The 16,554-nt window shown below is 38.4% G+C and overlaps 1 protein-coding gene across 7 annotated transcripts in view; it reads right to left on the bottom strand.

Moving 5' to 3' along the window:
- Window positions 1–16,554, bottom strand: part of Ntng1 (netrin G1) — a 337,207-nt gene that overhangs the window by 318,588 nt on the left and 2,065 nt on the right. For all 7 annotated transcript variants that reach the window (XM_075981566.1, XM_075981570.1, XM_075981571.1 and 4 more), the window contains exon 2: window positions 10,074–10,826. In XM_075981566.1, the coding sequence (XP_075837681.1) occupies window positions 10,074–10,319 (246 nt within the window). In that variant the 5' untranslated portion in view covers window positions 10,320–10,826. The remainder of the gene's footprint in view (window positions 1–10,073; window positions 10,827–16,554) is intronic.

Raw genomic sequence — 16,554 nt, 5'->3', positions numbered from 1 at the left:
TAGGGTTTAGCTTAGATAGAGAGTTAGTTCAGACTAGTTCCTGACACAAGGGATAGTGAAAAGTGGTGAGATTTACAATATATCTTGAAGCTCTCCCTAGCAGGACTTGCTAGAATGTATTATTACAGAAGAATTGAAGCAAATTTCTAGACTGTTTACTCTGTGCAATGGATAGATGAATATAAGCTGCCATTTACAGACATGGAACAAATGAAAGCAGAATCAATTTGGGGATAAAACTGCTCTAATAAACCTGTTAGATTTTAAATGCCTAGTAGACATCCAAATAGAGAACCCTTATAGGCAGACTACTCTAGGACACTGGTTTTTACTGAGACTGTAAAAACAAACAGAAGCATCAGGCCAACTACTTTCATCCACACTTCACCCATGGTGATAGGATGTTGCTAACTAGTCAACAACTGCTGACTTATTATTCTGAAGTGAGACAGCGTGAATACAGTATGTACTTGGCTCTCTGTGTTTTCTAACAGCCTATTTCCATTTTTATGAACACGCTAATGGGAAAGAAAGAAAGAAAGAAAGGAAGGAAGAAAGAAAGAAAGAAAGAAAGAGCAGAGGCAAACACTGTTGATTGGCTGCCTTACCCCTGAATGAAGACTCTCATCACATTATAAGCATTTCCAACATTCTGTGCACTCTGTTTACAGAATCCAATTTTCTGAGTTTATTTCAGATAAAAGGTTTCCTAAATAACAAAACCACAGTATTGTAACCCACAGTCCACATCACAAGCATAATTTTTAAAATGGTGTTCGCCATGGGTTTCTCGAATATACTGCAGATAATATTAAGAGGGAATCTAATAGTTTAAGAGGGGAACATAGGTGTCAGCATGCTGGCATTTATTGCATTCTGACTCCCCAGAGGGAAAAATTACTTAGCCTCATGCGTCGATTACTTTATCTGCTTACAAGGACAACGATAGACTTGAAGATTATAGGAACAAACGATGTCAAGTGTTTAATACAAAGCAGGGAACCAATAAGTTCTTTATCAAATCAATATCAGCTGCGAGTCAAGTCTGCAAAATGTAGCACCAACTCAGTTCAACAAGCATACAATCATAATGCTCTACTGTAACTATCACTCTGCATCAGCCAATTAAAAAGCACCACCCCTTCGATGACTCAACACGGCATTATTGTGATGCAGATAATACTCGTATGAATGGAAACACACCCTAACACCTCATATAAGACAATCTGCCAAACATTAGAATAATAATCCATCTGGCGTAGTCTATGCATACATAAACAATCTCGGGCTAACATATTGGTCAGCAGCTTGTTTTCTCTATATAATGTATATATCTTTTTCTGTAACATGTATAGCCATCAGCTGGCTTCTCTTCTACTCATGGAGACTTCAAATAGCCCGTAATGTCATTGACTTTGATCCACCTGATTTATAACAAGCAGTCCACAACTTTTGAATTCACTTGCAGAAAGAATGAGAAACACTACTGCAAAGTTCATGTGACCTACAGACCTCAGCTTTCCATGTCTGTCGGACAATTTCCAGTCTTACACATCCCACATTCATCTCATCTGGTAGCTCTCTATACACACTAAAGTATCTTCCTCTGAAATACAGCATTCTTTCTCTAGGATGGTCTTCTAGCTTCTCAGCTGGCTCCCTATCTCTCACTTGTTCAAATATTTTTCTACCTATGTATATTAATTCCTCCCTTATACAAATCAACATTGCAGAACCACAGCAAAGCTGCAACACCAAGATTAATTTCTAGACCATGCATGGAAGGGTATTCGATGTCTCCATTTTATCATTTCCAGGAAGGAACAAGATCAGCAGCAAAGGAACAAAGAGTTACACACGATGGTAGAAAAATCACTGGCAGGCATGACCTGATGATAATGTCAGCACCTGGACCTCTCCACAGACATTGACCTTCTGGAACAAAAGGGCTCTTTCTGTGCACTGGAGCAATACCCAGCTCGACTCTTCATTTAATATTTTAGAAGTCAGCTTCAAAGTAGGTCAAAGAGTGAAAACCAATTCTGGTTTCTTTCTCAGCTCACACCTTTAATTTCCATGGAACAGACTCTATGTGAATCTATCTATTCCCAGCACGATGAGAAGACACTGACCACCTGCCAATCTCAGTAACGTGTTTTCAGATATGATGCTTGAGGAACAACTTTCAGCACTTTTTCCAAGTGTAAGAAAAGAAGTTCTGAAAATCCAAAAGAAAAATGTCACTTGAAAAAAAATATGTATTCCCATTGGTCTGGCAAATTAAAACCTAAGCAAATTTTTACAACAGCTTCACACAAAGAATATGTTATTGTTGCAATTGTTTTCAACAACACAGATTCTAAAAGAAAATGAACTCTCTGCTCAAGGAAAATATCACCTTTGAGAAATTTTTACACATGAACAGAGGAGACACAGATGTGAACGCTCAGAAGGATCTTTGTTAGTCCAGGACTGTGGAAGCCTGCCATCAGCATCCAAGGCAGAGGCTTATTGACTCGCCATGGGAGGCCTTACCCTTTCTGAGGAGTGGATGGGGGTGTAGAAAGGAGGTGGGGGGTCTGGAGGAGAGGAGAAAGGGAGAAACTGTGGTTGGTATGTAAAATAAATACAATTTTTTTAATTAAAAAGAAAAATTCTAAGGCAGAAATTCAGGGTGTTTCCAGAGTAAAGGGGTGGGGAAATCCCAGAAGGAAGCTTTTGCCTTCAGATAAAAAGAATGCTTACCCTTGGAACTTATTAACAAAACTGAAGTTTGTGTGAAAGGGCTTTATGAAGTGATATTTCATTTGCATTTTTAATAAATAAAGCTTGCCTGAAATTCAGAGAGTAAAACAGCCACACTGATCTGCCTTGCAGACCAGGCAGTGGTGGCACACAACTTTAATCCCAGGAGCCACACTGAGAATTTTGCCATAAAAACTAGACAGTAGTGGTGCATGCCTTTAAATCTAGAACTAGAGGGGAATGTAAGATGGAAGGAGAAAGCTCCCACAGACAGACTTATTTTGAGAGATTCCTGGTAGCAGGATTGCCATTTTGGACTGAGGTAGAGGCAAAAGCCAATGGCTGGCTCTTTTGCTTTCATGACCTTCAGGTTGAATCCTAATTTCTGTCTCTGGGCTTTTACTAATTGTGCTACAGCTTTATGTAATATACACACACATAATATATATATATATATATATATATATATATATATATATATATATATATATATATATATATATTAAAAATGGTGGCTTCTGTAGAAAAAAAGTAGAATTACAAGCAACAAAACTAGTGTAGTTAAAAATAAAGACAGGCAAATGGACACTGAGACATCAGCCTTCACAATAAGAAAATAATGCAATAAATGCATGCTTAATAAAATGAAGTGGCACTTGAATTCCAAAATACATCCTTATCGCAATGTGAAAATTTAAACTTTTAGCACTAGCTGAAAGAGTGAAAGGAACGGGATAGCTCGATCCTCATTTTCTTGGCTAATTGTATCTCCTCTTTTATCGGCTAAAGCCTTGCAACAAGAGAATTTAAGAACACTTTCAAATATTTATAAGGACATATATATGCTAATGATATTGAATATGGTCCTTAAATAACTTTCTGGTGGACAATTTAGCAACATTTGTCAATTGTCTCCAGATATAAGAACCAAACCACCTAAACGCCCATATATGAAAGAATAAGTGAAAAAATCCACAGAGTAAACATACTGCACAATAGTATATGTAAAAATATAATATTGAGTTAAAATAAGAAATTATGTGCTGGACAGTGGTGGGGCACACCTCTAATCCCAGCACTCGGGAGCCAGAGGCAGGTGAATCTCTATCAGGCCAGCCTGGTCTACAAGGCAAGTTCCAGGACAGCTAAGGCTGTCTCAGAGAAACCTTGCCTCTAAAAACCAAAACTAAAACCACAAAAAGAAAAGAAACTGTGCAATGGTATGTACAATACTTTTAGAAACATTTAAATCCTCAAGCAAGTTCCAAAGACAAATATATATCACACATAATCTGTGGTTCAGATTCAGGATAAGAGCATAGCACACAGAAAGGGTAAACCCTATATTGTAAAACTTCTGTTTGGGCTATGATATGGATAGTGTGTATTTACTGAATTCTAATATAAATGTAGTCATCATTGTGGATCACTTTAAATCCACAGACACACAGTATACAGCATATAACTTATTTATCTTCTGCACTTTGTTTGGAAAGAGGTCTCCTGACTTCATTCTGGACCACGTATACAAGGTCATCACATCTATTTCCATGGGATCTTCAAGTCCAACAAAAGAGAGCAAAGCTCAGAGACAATGATTTGTCTGATCCCCAGGACACTTTCCTTCTCATGACTGATATACAGATTGGTTCTCCAGTCAGTGACATTCAATTCTTGAGGACATAAGAAGATGACCCTTCTATTGTATTTCAACTCAATCACATAGAGACACTTCCTTTTAATCCTGAAGTCTTGGTATGTCGGAGACAGGTCTTTTAAGTTAAATTATACTGTTCTGGTGAGTAAAGAAACAAGACTTTCCCCCAGGTAGGAAGATATACTATGGCAAAGCTATATAATGGAATATTCATAGCTATTAAAATCACAATTTAAAGAGGAGATGGCGACCAAATGATGACATTTGTATACACAAAACATAAAAACAAAGTGTGGAAAAGCAGATGTGATATGATCCTAATTGTATAAAGTAAATTATGTGAAATATCTAAGAAGGGAAACAGAATTTTTCAAGCATTTCAGTACTGTGTGATATATTACTAGTGTCTGTTCCAAATTACTGATGATAATCAATGACTATTTACGTCAATTTTGAGTAGTGCTGGCGGTGTAACCCAGGTCTTTGTATACACTAAGAGAAAGGGCTCTACCACCGAGCTACACCCTCAGCCCTCCTCACACTTGTGACCTCATTCCCCTGTGTCCTGGAGGATATGGGACCAGATGGCTCAGTGGCTCAAAGGGTAAAACCACTTGCTAAGTAAACCCGAGGACCTTTGTTTAATCCCTGGGACCCATGGTGGAAGGAAAGACAGCTCTCAAATGTTGTCCCCAGACCTCCATATGTGTGCCCATGTGCCCACTAATAATATCAATGATAAAAAATAAATTTCATTTTTTCTGAAAAGAAAATGCAATTAGGTAACAATAAATAACGTGGGTTGCACGAATTTAATTTTGTTACCCTAGACATAAAAGCTATCATCTCCTTCTCATGACCTCCTCCATATCTCTAAACCAATGCTAGCTCTACCAAACCAATGCAGTTTCAACCCAAGTGCAGGAATTCCTTTCCTATCAGGTTGCTAGGCTTAAGCAGGCCAGAGATACCTAGTGGAAGGTACTGATAGACTGTATTTAGCCAGAGTTATGAGGCAGGTAGAGCACTTTAGACTTGACACCCTAGATAAAATGGAGCTGCGTGAGCTCCTCAAGAGGTTCCTCGATGAAGTGAGAAATCACTTACAAAATCATTTCACTGTAAATGAGTCATCTCTGAGAAATAAGTCTAAACAATGAACCGCTATCAAAGAAGTGTTAACAATGGAAAACCAGAAGTTTTCTTAAAACTCCATTCTGCCATAATTTAAGAGGTAAATCAGTTCACATGAAAGATGTCACAGGTACTAAAACTTCGCTCACTTATCAAATTATGATTCATGAGAACAGAGCGCATTTTTTAAAACTATTCATTTATTGTCTATGTCAATGTCACTTCCAGTTTTGAGAAAATTAATATTAATCCCTTGTCACTGAAAAAAATGTAATTGAGTTTACCAAACTAATTTCTCAAAGGCCACCTGTTAGCCACCAGATGGAAACTCACGATTCTGTCAAATCAGAAATTTAAGCCAAGTGTGGCCTTGAAGTCGCTACATTGCCAACTCTTTGCCCCACAGGTTCCTTTGAAATAAGTTCCCTATTACTTAATAATTACATTTGGCTCTAATGAAATACGTTCTATCCATAAGAGTTACTTGAACTATTTTCTTTTTAATAGAAACCGCACAATGTTGAGTGATCACTAACAGACCTGGTAAGGTCCTTGAATGAATGCCTACTGAGAGTTCAGGCACACATTAGTAAATTTTCTCAAGAAAAATCCATTTCCATTTCAAGGTCTGACATTTTATTTAAAAAAATTATGCTCTTTCTTTTAATTATTCTGGTAAACATAATGAGGGTGTCGCTAAGTACACCTCAGAGGACTTTATTTCCTCCATTTTTCAGTCACACGAGTGTACTTGTAATTAAAGGCATACCACATTAATGATGCTGAAAATCTCCACGGTAAACAGTTAATGTCCACCTCATAACATTATGCCAAAATTACATGCGCAAAAGACTTTTTAATCATCTTTGTTTTGTCATTTGGGTTTGACTGGCTCTGAAATCCATGGAGGTACGCGAGGGCTCCTATTTCCACAGTCATCAGCACTTCTGCCCCATAAATTGTACAAATGTACGTGGCTGCTTTCATCTCGAGGCTTCTTTTCAATGTTTCTGTTTAAGTTATACAGAGCATTGGCTGAGAGCTGTAGATAATTGCAGATAATTTTTTTCCATTTTTAAGCCACCGGGGTGTTGCCCGGGGGACATGACAGCTATGTTTATTTAAACACAAAGACCAAGGCACAGCTCAGTGTTGTCGCTTCAGCTCCACACCCAGGATCAGATCATCCGATCTGCTCCTTATGCAAATTAAACCATTGTCACTAGATGACCTGTGTCTCCTGACAGAGGCATGCTACCTGCAGCTTGTATTATGGCTGAGAGGACAGTATCCACACAAGTAGGTTGCCTCAGCTGCAAAAGCAAAGGCTGCCAGTCTGGTGCCTTGCACGTTTTTCTCCCAGTAACAAAAACAGGCTCAATTTTAGGCACTGTCAATTTGAAAAGGGATGTACCAGACTAAAAAGAAAACAAATAATTTTCCAAACAAATAATACACACATACATACATATATGATATTCACACACATGATCTATATTCATATGCTCTATTATATTATTATAGACAAATTTTTCCTAATAAACTATTGTTCAAGGTGTTTATATGATTAATATATAACCATTTTAAATTACTTGACATAGAAGATTTGACATAGATAGGACATCCAAGTTAGTAAGCAGAGATGTATTATTAAATGGAACCGTAAGCTGTTTTTTCCCCTTTTAATTCACTCCACATTAAAATAAATACAACATTCATGGGTAGTCATGGGCGTATACTGACAGAGAAAATACAGAAGGCAGGACCATAGATTTTCAGTGCAATACCAATGAAGCTCCACTCATGTTAACAACATTAACTCTGGGCATTAGAGACTATTTCCATGACTGAATGTATTCTCTGTGTTCAGAATCCCTGGAGTCATTACTAATAGGAGTGTTCCTAGCTGAGGAGGCAAAGCCATCTTCCAGTAAACATTTACATATAGGGGCTAAGTAGTGGCTGTGTCTATTTGGCAGCTCCGGTGATGTAATAGGCCATAATGACTCTGGAGGAGCTGAAATGGAAATTAGTGTCAGGGAGCGTAGAACCCATAAGTCCTGGCATAAGTGACTTTACGGATTCCCATTAGACTTTGGGCTAAGGAGCTCCTCGGCAGACCTGATATGACAGCATCCCGCGATGCTTTTACAGCCGGTGTCAAGAACTCTTACACGAAGGCGTTTTAGAGAAAATCCACCGCTACAGAAAGGAAGTTTTGCTGTATTGGGGCCATTATCACCGACTTGGCATCTAATATGCATACTAATAGTCCCAAAGTTCACATTTAAAGGAGATTATTAAATCGGCTATGCCAATCATATGCACATTAAGAAATACAAATTAATGACTGATAGGGTAACTCAGAAATCTTACCCCCTGCCCAGTGACATGTGAAAGTCTACCAGAGTATGCATTGCACTGCAGTGTAGCCTGGGTGGGGCTTCCTGTGAACACAGGTGTGTCACACAATTACAGTTAGGGCCAACCTAGGACTATTCCCTTAATTCTCTTTTCTCAAGGTACTTTACCATCATTTAGCCTATAACTTAATAGGAATTAACTTACTTAATTAAGAACCTTAGACCATGCCCCTGTGAAAAGCTAGCCTGTAAAGTCCTGTAATGTGCCCTTTCCTGCTCCTTTTGGGAGAAACAGGGAGGCTGAAACAGGTATGGGATGCTTTACACATAGGGCAGGAGAGATGCTGAGCCAGTGTTTTCTGGCCAAAGATGAGTTCGGGGAAGCCGCACACACAAATCACACCTTGGGAGGCAATCCTACAGCACCTGTGTGAGTAGAAACTGCACCCCGGCAAAGGACATGAAGTATTTCACTTGGATCTGTAAATTATTAAGCAATTCCCGAAGAGGCATATTGTTCAGCGTGTCACAGAGACCAATAGATAGGGCTGGAGCAGTCGTGATGAGAAAATCTGGCCCAGAACGCAGGCTCTGGAGCTTAGATAACCTATAACCAAACAGTAATTTCACACCACATTTGCAATGAAATTTTAAATTTGACCTTTCATAGGAAATTACTAAAGACTTCATATAAGGCCGACAAATGTCCTTGCTCTTTTACAGATTTATTGGAGTTTTACCGATACGTTTGAATAAACCTTACTGATAGCCTGTGGTTTGCAAAACGCACAACTTCTTTCGGAAGCACATACCTGTTACCCTGAGAGACGGGCTCTCTCTTTGAAATATTTAGTCATTTGGGGCACTTTAGTCATAGTGACACCTAATAGCCAAGATCTTTCTCTCACCCTCCATCAGATCAGGTTTAGACTATAATTCAAAGCAGTCCCCAAAGGCACTCTGACAAATGGTAAGCCCTTAGCTTTTAGGTGAAAACACTCTTTATTGCTCAAAATTGTCCCCTGCTACAAAACCGGTTCTACAGTGCCCCGCCTCAGACAATCTTATGTTAATTTGACTCACTGGGGACTGTGAGCAGATGCTGCTTTGATTAATAGTTTCACTAGCCTGAAAATGCCAGGCCAAGTTCAAGATAATAAAGTCAGGTAAGATACTATTATAACCTGCCACATGGTTATATCTGTTATGTGGATTAAAATGGGGTCACGGTTCTTACATCAAATAAAGACTGCCTACAATAAAAACCAACAACATAAACCAAATGAGCACACTGTCTCATTTCCTTACCACATTAACTGACACCACATTAATCACCCATCTCTTTAATAAACACCTTACAGGTATATCTTCTGCTGTGATTTTAGTTGAAAATGCAACATGTTCCTCCAATACTACCTTTCTCCTAATAGATGCTTCACTTGGAAAAGGCCTTAATACACCCCAAGAATAACAACTGTTATAGCTCCTTGTTTTATTGTCTAAACTTACACGCCCCCAGGCCATTGCCTTCAGCAAACATGTTTGCAGCGTTTCGGTATCCACCTTCAAAATTCCCACAGAAGTGCAGTCCTTGATAGCAAGGATATGCATGAGCTGGCAAATAAGGTCTCTGGAAAAATCCTTCAAGAAAGTCTACCATCCTTCCTTCTTTTCACCTTGCTGGTCCCTTCGTGAGGAACCCCTATCAGAGATGCTGTCTGGTAAAGGAAACAGAAGATCTCAGCTAATCTTGAACTAGGGAACTGGAGCCTGGCTTCATCTATGTGTAAGACTAAACCTGTGTGTTCTTGATGCTGGTTTACCAATGGGTTTTCATCATGAACATTATCCAGCTGACCTAACGTTCCAGTTTCTATTCTAAAATTTAACCATCAATTTGGCTTTTTGATTTGCAGTATATCCACACTCCACCTGTGTCATTGAAACTTTTGGCTTACTGGCAAGCAGGAAGTTCCCATACATCAATCACATCAGATATATTGCAACTCCAGATAGGACAAGCCTCCTCTGAGCATGATGCCAGCCTCTCAACATGTATCTGCCACCTGCAAATCTGGCTCTGCCAAACTGAGCCTTCACACTCGCCTCTTTTGCTTGCCCATGAGATTGAATGACACTCATGTAAAATACTCTACACAAAAGCACCACCTCACCATTGCACAGAATGCCTCTGGAGGGTCTCCACAGGTAATATCCGGAGGATCCAGCTTCACTTTCAGATACTTTGTCATGTCCGTGGATTCCGGCTGGCAGGCCATATAATCCCAAACTTTCCCTTCTTCTGTGTAAATCTGAGTTTTACATACATCATAATGTCCCCACACTAAAAGGTAGGGCTGCATCACAGAGGACACTGTAACCCACAGGGCATGGATCGACAGGAATCTTGACAAATACATCTCTAAAATCTTGGCAATCTTCGTGTCTTAATTGTAGTCAGTGTCTCCTTTACATACACATGAGTATATTGTATGTGTGCTTGTGTGTGTGTGTGTCTTTATATAGGTAGGTTTGTATATTTAAAAAAAAATACGCTGAGGTCTCAAAGCAGAATCCAAAACCAAACGTGAGAGACTGAAATACTGAGTGTGGTTGGGCACGCTGAGGACTTTGGTGAAAGCCTAACGTGCATCTGTGTTAGGCATTAACAGCTTGCAGCCTTTTCTCCTTGTAGAACACATCTATTAGACGTTTGTGAAAGATGTCCAGGCGCAGATAATCATTTAGCAAAGTGATGACTCTCCCATTGTACATCGGATAATCCTGAGTGATCCTCGGGATTCAGGGCTCACAGGGGCTGCTCAGATGCAATGAGGGATCAGTATCTGAAGCACAAGGATGAGTGTCTACGGCTCTGTGTCTGCTTCCCAGCAATCATTTTCTTTTTTCTTCTGACACAAACATCTCTATGAAAACAATAAGAGTAAGAGTTATTGCCCTGGAATCAATGCATTAGGAAATGTATGGTACATTAATATTTTGGAGGCTTGGTGTGATATAAAGCAAATTGGTGTAATATGAAAAAGCTTCAGTTAGATGCCTTAATAGGATGATCAGGGTACCCATCCATATTGGAGAGGATTTTAATATGAAAGATCTGACTCTTCCATAAGGAAGGTAGATGAACATGTTCTAAGAGTTAATGGGTTTTTGCTTCAAAAATTTTATTTCCTTCTAAACTACTGAGAGCAAGCTTGTGGATTTAAACAGCTCTCATAGCTGGCTAAAAGATTTTCCAAGAGAACAATGGGGACAAAGAGGGCCTTTATAGCAATGACAACTACTTGTGTGCTTTTTGTCTGTTAGCAAAGAGACCCTAAAATTCTCCAAATTCCTTGTACATTTCTTAGCTTTTGTTAGGAGCAGGTGAGTGAAAACGGGTCTTGTTGGCACAGCCTATCTCTGGATTTGCCCATTATACTGGAAGAATTTAACATCTTTTGTTTAGTTGCATTTACTGAAAAAGATAATTAGGTTCTCTGAAAATACTCAAAAAATTAAACCAAAGGGGGCAAATATTCCTTTCATAAGAATCTTCTATTTCCCTGCATCTTTTTCTAGCCATCCCATCTGCATTTGTGACTGTTCTCTGTAACGGGAGAGAATCTGTCCCAAAGGTGGATATTAGGCAGGGCTTTAAAAGCTAAGGCCCCATAGTAAAACACACAGTTTAAAATGCACATATGAAAATCGCTGAGGGCGAGCTAACAGGCCATGAAGCAGAATAACAGGGGACTAATTCTAAAAGAAAATAAAAATCTCCGTCTCAATGCACTTTGGGTAAACTGATAATGCAGACAGTATAACTTACAGAGGCAAGTTACTGATGAGGCCCACTAGGAGCTTTTCAACTCCTCAGATCCTAACAAATGGTAACATTTGAAATCCAGGTGTGAAAGTACACTTTCTTAGCCATTTGGTTCATATTCATAGTTCAAATTATTAACTACTTTTCAGTTTAAATAAAACAAAATAAATAAACCGATAGCTTTGGAAAATTCCATTATAGACTCTTCAATTTATATTAAACAGTTTAAATAAGGAAGTTCCCTATCTTCACGCAATTTTATAAAGGGAATGCACTATATTTAAATAATGCACCATCTTAAAATGAACTAAGCCACAGAGACTACGAAATGCCAACAGATGGTTGAATTGTGTTTCCATAGCAAAGTAATTTATAATAATTGCTTTATGGATGCAAGTGCAATTTTCATTATATTCAATTCATAAAATGTTATCATACAGCTGCAATTTGTGATATTTTCTATTAGGAAAAGTGTTGAATATTTGAGTTTCCATGAAGGAATAATTAGCAATGTGTCTAAACATGTGTAAACTACAGATTTAAATCTACTGCTTTGTGACTTTGACACTGTTCTGTGGCATGCACTTGGAAATCTTAAGCTAAAATGAAAAGAAAAGAAGAGAAAAGAAAATAAAGAAAAGAAAAACATTACTGGAGCTTGTGTTGTGGTTACTCAAGCTTTTCTGCTTTGTTTGTTTGTTTGTGTGTTTGTTTTTAGATTCATTAAGTTGGTGTTTTCTGAAACAGCCAACACATTGACGATTAATAACCTGAAAAAGTTGTAAGAAGAAGGAAATGTACATTTCCTAGACTCAACTTTCAATTATATTTGCTACATCTACTATACAGGAAGAAGACACTTTGAAAAGTGAAGAAAAGGAGCATTAAAGGTGAGGTAGTATAAAATCTTCTAGTTCCAAAATTATTAATATCACTTTTTAAGTTTTAAAATCCAGCAATCTGTAAGTAAGTAATAATATAATCTTAAAGACTTGGAACCCATAGCTTTGAGCTTGAACTGAGTGAAGATTTGGTTAATTTGTAATATTATTTTTTAAAGACCATTTCAAGTATACAGGCTTAAATGATGCTGGAGAATACTCTTCACCATTCTTAACCAACACTGTTCCCTCAACCACCTAGTCTTTGTTACTCTGTTCTCACGCCTATTTTACCTCAGTGACGTCATCTGGTATATTTTGACGTGAAACTGTGGGCACTAAGGAAATGCATGTACCTGTTATCACGTCTGATGGCAGCACTGCCAACGCAGCGGACTCTCATTAAAGTTTACCAGAACTATAACGATGGTCATTACACAGAATTATGGACTACATCATTGATCGAAGCTGGAGAATTGACAGGGAAAAATGCAGAGGGGTGCAAGATATTTGAATACAAGGCAGTTGCAGGACTGTGGGACAGACATTCTTGACAGGAAGCAGCCAATTACAGCTTAAATTTCTGGCACCTAACCAGTTGTGATTAATAGTTTTCCATTACATTATAGACATATTATTAATGTATTAAAAATGTCAAGCTTTGGCAAGCACTAATATGGTGTAGCTCAGTTGGTCTGCAGAATTTACATTTAATGAGCTCCCATTGACATGGAAAAAGGTATTGACCACAGTGTAATATAAACCAGAGTACAGCCATGAGCTATTCTTTAACGTAATTATATTTCCCTTCTAACTTTAAAGTCTGTAGCGCCCCTTCTTTTGCACCCCTCATATCAAAATCTCCTTACCTCCCACTACCATACAAGCTATCAAATAAATCCTTCTGCTTCATATTAGAAGAATTTAAATCTATATGCTTTAGTGACAAAGAGGCCTTATGGGAATCAGAGATTTGTGGTAAAAGTAAAATTGTGGTATTTTCAAAGAAACTAAATATTGTACAAAGAGAATATTATTTACACCACCACCTCCAACACTTAATGCTGCTGATTTCCAGCTGGCTCTCCTCTAGACCAGGTTAAAAATATCAATGTTGTCTTCTTAAAAGCTAGGTCATGGCTGCAAATGGCTAGACAAATTCATTAAGGGATGGGCAGCCAATGGCAGACATATCTGGGGACTAAGTGTCCCAGATGGATCCCTTCCTGAATGCCAGATACTGTGAATTTGTCTCAAGGGTCTGGATACGGGCAACTTCAGAAGATCCCTGGGCAGCTCCAGCTCTAAATCTGCACTTTCCCCATCTGGGAACTCAGAACAACCAAGGACTGGCACCGTCTCTACCTATGAGCTGAAGTAGTAAGAAATCCTTTGTGTTTAAATTTTTCCCCATTAATATATTACAAGTCCATGGATCTCTGGCATATGGATTTGTAGAGCCAATGAAAAACTCCACAAAATTACATGGCTTTCAGGTTGATAGGTATTATTGATCAGGACTAAAATAGGCTGCAAAATGGCTTTGCATCCATGAAACATACATTTTTCCAGATTCAACAGCTAAGTCCTTCCTGCCTTGGATTAGTTATGCAGAAGAGATTTAAAAAAAAAAAAAACTTCCAATTATCAGAAAAAAAATGGCTCCAAAGTGTTATGCAAACTAATAATGATTAAAATAATAAGCCATTATAGTTTCAAAGAATTACCAATGCCATTAACTAAGGGAAAAATATTGTCAGTCAATCTACCAACTCTCGTTGGATTTTAGCATTCTTTTCATTATATAACCCCACTAGGAAGTGGGGGTGTGCTAATAGGCTAAATATTCCATGAACACGTAGCTCATCGGGACCCCTGAAATAGACAGCTACTGACTCATTCTGTGCAGACATTAAGACTTTTATAAAGCTACAAGTTTCTGAATGGATATAAACAGAAGGAAAATTACAGATAATCACATTTCATTGACTGGAGACAATAAAGGGGAAACAATATACAAACTGTCAAGATTGGCAGCTGTGAACACAACCAGAGTGAGATCAAACATTCACACACATTTAATGTTCTTTGCACATGTTCATTGGTTGTGACACGGGGATCTTTTGGTTTCTTCATGAGGAACAGAGGCTCCTGTCTTTTTGTTGACTATCTCAAAAGCGTAAGGACTCTTACATGTGATGCCACAATTCCAACACGCTTTGCACATAAGTGACTGAGTATTCTACAAAACAATCATGGGAATCTTAATAAAGCCAATTGGCACACATTGGTTTTTTAAATATTTCTATTTTTATCAAAAGATAAAAATGATGGACGTCAGTACATACTTTCCAGGATGTTTGTGGAGGGGTCATGCGTTAAAATTACTTCAAAATCAAGTAAGCCTAAACAAAACCTGGCACTCAACTGTCAGATGAACGAAAAGCCTTCCTTCTAATATAGGGAAGTTAAGAAATACAAGCTTCCACAGACGCAGCTGAAAAATTCTACACCCACTTGAAGTTTGAAACAGAGCTCCAGATGCTAAAATTAAAATTACTTTCTGAAAGTATGTTAAATCACTTACTTCCCCATAATACAACATAATCCATGCACACACACACGTACACATTTAAATACTAACATACACTCATTTTTCTAAGGTGTATGAAATTTTATTGCCTTCCTAGTGACTTGGTGCTTTGGTTACTCACAAACTCTCTTCAAATCTTTATTTACAATACCTACCAGCTAAATGCACAGTGGTGTCATTGTTTAATGGTACCGTCTGATGTTTTGCAGAAAACTGACACAAGCAAAAACATACATTTGCTATCCCTGGTAAATACGTGAAAGAAACTTCAACATGCATTAGCTGTCTCCTAAATACAAAATTAACCAGAACCACTTGAACTCGCATGACCAACTGACAAAACTCTAAATAGGAACACCGTTGCATGTACAAATAAAAATAGTTTTTTTTAAAAAAAATATAAGCATGGCGATTCCTCTTAAATACAACCACAGGGACTGCCAACAAATGGAAAGCCAAATACACGAAATGTTGGATGTCTTCATGTTGGTATTCAGTGGCGAAAGTACCATCCTGCATATCATGGCATCTGGAAGGGAAACTATCCCCCTTCCGTGTGTAAGTGGGACAGCATGACATGGGAAATGTATGATGTGATTCTTCTTTGCACCCTGGTTTCCCTTGAAAGACTGAAAGTTTTTTGTGTTTTAAAATATTCTTGGACATTTATCGGGCTGATTTCCCTCTGCCAAAGAGAAGAGCTGCTAGGTAAGGCATGCAGAGGGACAAAGTACAAAACACTTGCAAACCTCCTTGCAGGTTTGAGGTTCTCTGCTCTCCAAAGCCATCTAACCAGGAAATCCTTGCCCTCATAAAACATCGATGCGAAACTTTCTAGCAAGCATATTTGAACAAATGATTTTGAGGAAAACATCTTTGCTTTCTTATTTTTTCCCCTTTCTTCTGTTAAGAAAGGAAAACTTTTAGTATTTTCAGTCATAAAACGAGGCCTGATTTCCAGAGCAAAGCTGCTGCCAGATTCGCCATATGTTTAGTGGAGTTCTGAGTCTTGCTCAGAATTTTCCACTCCGAAGAGTGACAAAGTGTTGTGCTGGGAAGTTGCTTGCTTTTTCCTTTCTAAGGAAAGGGGCACTAAAGAGGGGACAGCTAGAGGACCTACGCTACAAACCTGTACCTGGTGCAGCTGGAGCAACTCTGCCTGCTCTTTTCCACAGAAAATTGCTTTAAAATCAAGCCCCTCCTTCCTCGAAGGATTTTCCTTCCAGGCCCTGTAAAATGACAGCTACTCATAAGACTGGGGGGTGGGGAGGGAAGAGAAAGAGTCCCTGGATGAGGTTACCAAAATAAACAGCAGAGGGCGCAGTTTCTTTTTTTAAAAAAAATCCAAGTTT

The sequence above is a fragment of the Microtus pennsylvanicus genome, chromosome 7, assembly GCF_037038515.1.
Source record: "Microtus pennsylvanicus isolate mMicPen1 chromosome 7, mMicPen1.hap1, whole genome shotgun sequence".
NCBI lineage: Eukaryota > Metazoa > Chordata > Mammalia > Rodentia > Cricetidae > Microtus > Microtus pennsylvanicus.
This window is presented reverse-complemented; position numbering and strand designations above follow the sequence as displayed.